Raw genomic sequence first — 6,599 nt, 5'->3', positions numbered from 1 at the left:
CAATAGTGCTAAGTGGTTTCATAAGTGATTTAGTAACTTTGTGCATTGCAAATTATTGTTTAGTGATACAGGTGATTATGCCACCCAAGAAACGCCCTTTCTATGTAAAGTCTTCTGCCGCTAAAAGAATGCAAACACAAAGAGCATCTGAAACAGTTTATTTGTAATTAAGCACAAAGCTACACAATGGGCTATCTGTGCTCTGCCCACCACGGGTATCGAAATCCGGATTCTAGCGTTGTAAGTCCGATCTGAAACAGAAGAAGAACGCAATCAAAGACTTCAAGCACAAGCTGCAAGACAGGCTGCTCAAATACAGGAAGAGACTTTGGAACAACGTAAAGTTAGACTTCGAGCTCAAGCTGAAAGGCAGGCTACTCAAAGACAGCAAGAAACTATTGAACAGCACAAAGCCAGAGTTCAGTCATAATCATCAAGGAAAGCTGGATATAGACAACAAGAAACTTCTGAACAACGTCCAATCAAACTTCAAGCACAAAAATTAAGACAAATAACTTACAGAGAGCAAGTAATAGAGGAACAACATGATGTACGACTTCGGCTCAAAGAACAAGACAAGCTCAAACACGATCTCGAGCCTGCTATGCTTGGCAGTGGAATTTAAGTGCTTTTAACTATAATCCACAATATAATTAGGCATCTGACAAAGTGGTTACTATTGGATCAATGTCTAAAATATGTGATAAATGTGGTGCTAAAAACTGGGATAAAGAATCACCAGGAATGTGTTGTACCAATGGAAAAGTTCAATTACATGCGCTTTCGAAACCTCCAGAACCTTTTAAAACTCTACTTACAGGCACTACATCTGAATCTAAACACCTCTTACAAAATATTCAAACATACAATTCTACTTACTGAATAATTTGCTGAAAATAATACTAATCATCTAATGAAACACAGTGAAGTTTTACCGAAATAAGTGGAAGTTAATGGAAACTGTAGTCCACTGTCTAGTGTTTTAATCAAGCTACTAAATCACAGCGAATTATACCAGAATACTTGGAAGTTAATTGAAACTGCTGGCCACTATCCGAATTTTAAGCAAACTAATGAAACACAGGGAAGAACTACCAGAATACGTGGAAGATAATACAAACTGTAGTCCATTATCCAAAGTTTTAATGAAACTAATAAAAGACAGTGAAGTACTACCAGAATACGTGGAAGTTAATACAAACTGTAGTACACTGTCTGGTGTTTTGATCAAGCTAATATTTTTGTTTGTAATTAAGCACAAAGCTACCAAATGAGCTATCTGTGCTCTTCTTCTACCGAAAAACATTCAAGTTAATACAAACCCTAGTTCTCTGTATGGTGTTTTAGTGAAGCCAATGAACCACAGTTAAGTACTAGCGAAATATGTGGAAGTTAATGCAAACTGTTGTCAACTGTTCACATTTTTTTTATTAAGCTAATAAAACACAGTGATTTACTACCAGAATATGCTGATATTAATACAAACTGTAGTTCACGGTATGCTGTATTTATCGTCTAATAAAATACAGTGAAGTACTACAGAAATATGTGGAAATTAATAAAAACTGTTGTCAACTGTCCGAAGTTTTAATCTAGCTGATGAACGCTATGAAGTAACAACAAAATACGTGGATGTTAATACAAACTGTAGTCTAATGTTTGGTGTTTTAATAAAGCTCACAAAAAACTGTCAAGTTCAACTAAAATACGTGATAGTCAATACAAATTGTAGTCACTGTCTTGTGTTTTAATGAAGCTAATAACACACTGTAAAATACTACAAGAATACGTGGAAGTTAATACAAAATGTAGTTCACTGTCCAAAATTTTAATCAAACTAATAAAATAAAGTAAAGTACTACGAGAATACGTCGAAGTTAATACAAACTGTAGTCCACTCTCTGATGTTTTGATCAAGCTAATATTTTTGTTTGTTTGTTTGTAATTAAGCACAAAGCTACACAATGGGCTATCTGTGCTCTTCTCACCACTTAGTATCGAAACCCAGATTCTAGGTTGCCGAAAAACAGTGAAGTCCTACTGAAATATGTGGAAGTTAATATAAACTGCATTTTAACTACAGTTTGTATTAACTACCACGTATTCTGGTAGTACTTCATAGTGTTTCATTTGCTTGATTAATTAGTTGACTACCGTTTGTATTAACTTCCACGTTTATCGGCAATACCTCACTGTGTTTGATTAGATGATTAACACACCAGACAGTGGACTACACTTTGTATTAACTTCCACGTATTCTGATAATATTCCACGGTGTTTTATTAGCTTCACTAAAACACCAGACAGTGGACTACAGTTTGTATTAACTTCCACGTATTCTGATAATATTCCACTGTGTTTTATTAGCTTCACTAAAACACCAGACAGTGGACTACAGTTTGTATTAACTTCCACGTATTCTGGTAGTACTTTACTCTGTTTCATTAGCTTGAGTAAACCACAGCACAGTGGACTACATTTTTTATTGACTTCCACGTATTGTTGTCGTAATTCACTGTATTTCATTAGCTTGGTTAACACACCAGACAGTGGCTTGATTAAAACACCAGACAGTGAACTGCAGAGTATATTAATTTCCGCGTATTTCGATAGGACTTCACTATGTTTCATTAGCATGATTATTAAATCAAACAGTGTACTACAGTTTGTATTAACTACAACATATTCAGGAAATATTTCACAGTGTTTCATTAACTTGATTAAAACTTCAGACAGCTAATGAAACACTGTGAATTACGACAACAATACGTGGAAGTGAATAAAAAATGTAGTCCACTGTGCTTGGTTTACTCAAGCTAATGAAACAGAGTAAAGTACTACCAGAATACGTGGACGTTAATACAAACTGTAGTCCACTGTCTGAAGTTTTAATGAAACTAATGAAACACATTTAAGTACTACCAGAATACGTGGAAGTTAATATAAACTGCATTCCTTTATCTGGTGTGTTAGTCGAGCTAATGAAATACAGTGAAGTACTACAAGAATACGTGGAATTTAATACAAACTGTAGTCCACTTTCTGGAGTGTTAATCATCTACTAAAACACAGTGAATACTACCGAAAAATATGCAAGTTAATACAAACTGTAGTCAACTGTCCATAGTTTTAATCAAGCTAAATAAACATTGTGAAGTACTACCAGAATACGTGGAAGTTAATATAAACTGCATTCCACTATCTGGTGTGTTAATCGAGCTAATGAAACAGAGTAAAGTACTACCAGAATACGTGGAAGTTAATACAAACTGTAGTCCACTGTCTGAAGTTTTAATCAAGCTAATGAAACACTGTGAAATATTTCCTGAATATGTTGTAGTTAATACAAACTGTAGTACACTGTTTGATTTAATAATCATGCTAATGAAACATAGTGAAGTCCTATCGAAATACGTGGAAATTAATATACTCTGCAGTTCACTGTCTGGTGTTTTAATCAAGATAATGAAATACAGTGAAGTACTACCAGAATACGTGGAAGTTAATACAAACTGTAGTCCACTGTTTGGTGTTTTAATCAAGCTATGAAAACACAAAGAACGAACTACCAGAATAAGCGGAAATTAATACAAACTGTAGTCCACTGTCTGGTGTGCTAATCATCTAATAAAACACAGTGAATACTACCGAAAAATATGCAAGTTAATACAAACTGTAGTCAACTGTCCATAGTTTTAATCAAGCTAAGGAAACACCGTGAAGTACTACCAGAATACGTGGATGTTAATAGAAACTGTAGTCAACTGTCTGGTGTTTTAATGAAGCTAATAAAACACAGTGAAGTCTTACCGAAATATGTGAAACTTAATACAAACTGTAGTCCACTGGTTGGTGTTTTAGTGAATCTAATAAAACATAGTGAAGTTCTACCAAAAAAACGTTGAAATTATTACAAACTGTAGTCCACTGTCTGGTATGTTAATCATCTAATACAACACAGTGAAGTACTACTCAAAATCGCGAAAGTAAATACAAACTGTAATCCACTGTCTGGTGTGTTAATGAAGCTACTAAGACACAGAGAAGCACTACCGATAAATGTTGAAGTTAATACGAACTTTAGGCAAGTGTACAAAGTTTTATTCAAGCTCATGAAGCACTGTGAAGTACTATCAGAATAATTAGATGTTAATGAAAACTGTAGTCCACTGTCTGGTGATTTAATGAAGCTAATAAAACACATTGAATTACTACCGAAATACATGGAAGTTAATACAAACTGTAGTCAACTGTCCGAACTTTTAATCAAGCTAATGAAACACTGTCAAGTACTATTAGAACACGTGGAAGTTAATAGAAACTGTAGTCCACTGTGTGAAGTTTTAATCAAATTAATGAAACACAGTAAATCAATAACGGGATATGTGGAAGTTAATACAAAGTGTAGTCCACTGTCTGGTGTGTTAATCATCTAATCAAACACAGTGAAGTACTAACGATAAACGTGGAAGTTAATACAAACTGTAGTACAGTGAAACACTGTGAAGTACTACTAGAATACGTGGATGTTAATACAAACTGTAGTCTTCTGTTTGGTGTTTGAATGAAGCTAATAAAATACAGTGAGTTAATACCGAAATACATGGAAGTTAATACAAACTGTAGTTATAGTCAACTGTCCGAAATTTTAATCAAACTAATGAAACACACTGAAAACTACTAGGATACGTGATAGTTAATACAAACTGTAGTTAACTGTCTGAAGTTTTAATCAAGCTAATGAAACACTGTGAAATATTTCCTATATATGTTGTAGTTAATATAAACTGTAGTACACTGTTTGATTTAATAACCATGCTAATGAAACATAGTGAAGTCCTACCGAAATACGTGGAAATTAATATACTCTGCAGTTCACTGTCTGGTGTTTTAATCAAGCTAATGAAACACTGTGAAATATTTCTTGAATATGTTGTAGTTAATACAAACTGTAGTACACTGTTTGATTTAATAATCATGCTAATGAAACATAGTGAAGTCCTACCGAAATACGTGGAAATTAATATACTCTGCAGTTCACTGTCTGGTGTTTTAATCAAGATAATGAAATACAGTGAAGTACTACCAGAATACGTGGAAATTAATACAAACTGTACCCAACTATTTGGTTATTCAATCAAGCTAATGATACACAGTGAAGTAATACCAGAATACGTGGAAGTTAATACAAACTGTACCCAACTATTTGGTTATTCAATCAAGCTAATGATACACAGTGAAGTAATACCAGAATACGTGGAAGTTAATATAAAGTTTATTCTTCTGTTCTACGTTTTAATTAGACCAAGATATTTGAACAGATAATTTTGGAATGAGACTTTAAATTAATATTTTGATAATTATATTAACAGGTTTTTAGTTATCTTTTTTTTTATAATGCTTTGAAATGTGTTTTTTTTTCTCTTATTACCTACGGCCACTCGTCCAGGAGTATCATGCCGGTTGATCCAGAAAGATACCCACGAAGCTCCAACAATCATGGCGCAGGGTGCATAGATCTGGAGAATAAAATATCCTCGCCGGCGAGTGAAAATAAATCGAGCTATTAATTTAGAACTTTTTCCTATGAATCAGAAAAAAACGTCTTTGTGAATTTTTAGATATATCTTTCTTCTATGAACAAGAATACTGGACGATTAAGAGAAAAAAGTAAATTATGTTTAAACTTTAAATTACTATTTACAGGTCGTTGATATATGTACTCAATGGGACAATAATTAACCTATTCAGAAGATTAACAGTTTAACTGGAAATATAGAACTGCTATATTTAATCTATGTAAGTAGTCAAAAGTTTAACTGGAAAGATAAAACTGCTATAATTAATCTATATAAGACTTTAACTGGAAAGATAGAACTGCTATAATTAATCTATGTAAGTAGTCAAAAGTTTAACTGGAAAGATAAAACTGCTATAATTAATCTATATAAGACTTTAACTGGAAAGATAGAACTGCTATATTTAATCTATGTAAGTAGTCAAAAGTTTAACTGGAAAGATAAAACTGCTATAATTAATCTATATAAGACTTTAACTGGAAAGATAGAAGTGCTATATTTAATCTATGTAAGTAGTCAACAGTTCAACTGGAAAGATAAAACTGCTATAATTAATCTATATAAGACTTTAACTGGAAAGATAGAAGTGCTATATTTAATCTATGTAAGTAGTCAACAGTTTAACTGGAAAGACAGAATAGTTACAATTAATCTATGTGAGTAGTCAAAAGTTTAACTGGAAATATAGAATTGTTGTAATTAATCTATGTGAGTTGTCAACAGTTCAACTGGAAATATAGAATAGTTATAATTAATCTATGTGAGTAGTCAACAGTTCAACTGCAAATATAGAATAGTTGTAATTAATCTATGTGAGTAGTCAACAGGTCAACTGGAAATATAGAATAGTTATAATTAATCTGTGTGAGTAGTCAAAAGTTTAACTGGAAATATAGAATTTTTGTAATTAATCTATGTGAGTAGTCAACAGTTCAACTGGAAATATAGAATTGTTGTAATTAATCTATGTGAGTAGTCAAAAGTTTAACTGGAAATATAGAATTGTTGTAATTAATCTTT

The 6,599-nt window shown here is 32.7% G+C and overlaps 1 protein-coding gene across 1 annotated transcript in view; it reads right to left on the bottom strand.

Annotated features, from left to right (window-relative positions):
• Positions 1 to 6,599, bottom strand: part of LOC106467943 (gamma-aminobutyric acid receptor alpha-like) — a 42,891-nt gene that overhangs the window by 3,154 nt on the left and 33,138 nt on the right. The window contains exon 7 of the mRNA XM_013928328.1: positions 5,432 to 5,584. Within this exon, the coding sequence (XP_013783782.1) occupies positions 5,432 to 5,584 (153 nt within the window). The remainder of the gene's footprint in view (positions 1 to 5,431; positions 5,585 to 6,599) is intronic.

Source organism: Limulus polyphemus, unplaced genomic scaffold (assembly GCF_000517525.1).
Source record: "Limulus polyphemus unplaced genomic scaffold, Limulus_polyphemus-2.1.2 Scaffold2805, whole genome shotgun sequence".
Taxonomy (NCBI): Eukaryota; Metazoa; Arthropoda; class Merostomata; order Xiphosura; family Limulidae; genus Limulus; species Limulus polyphemus.
This window is presented reverse-complemented; position numbering and strand designations above follow the sequence as displayed.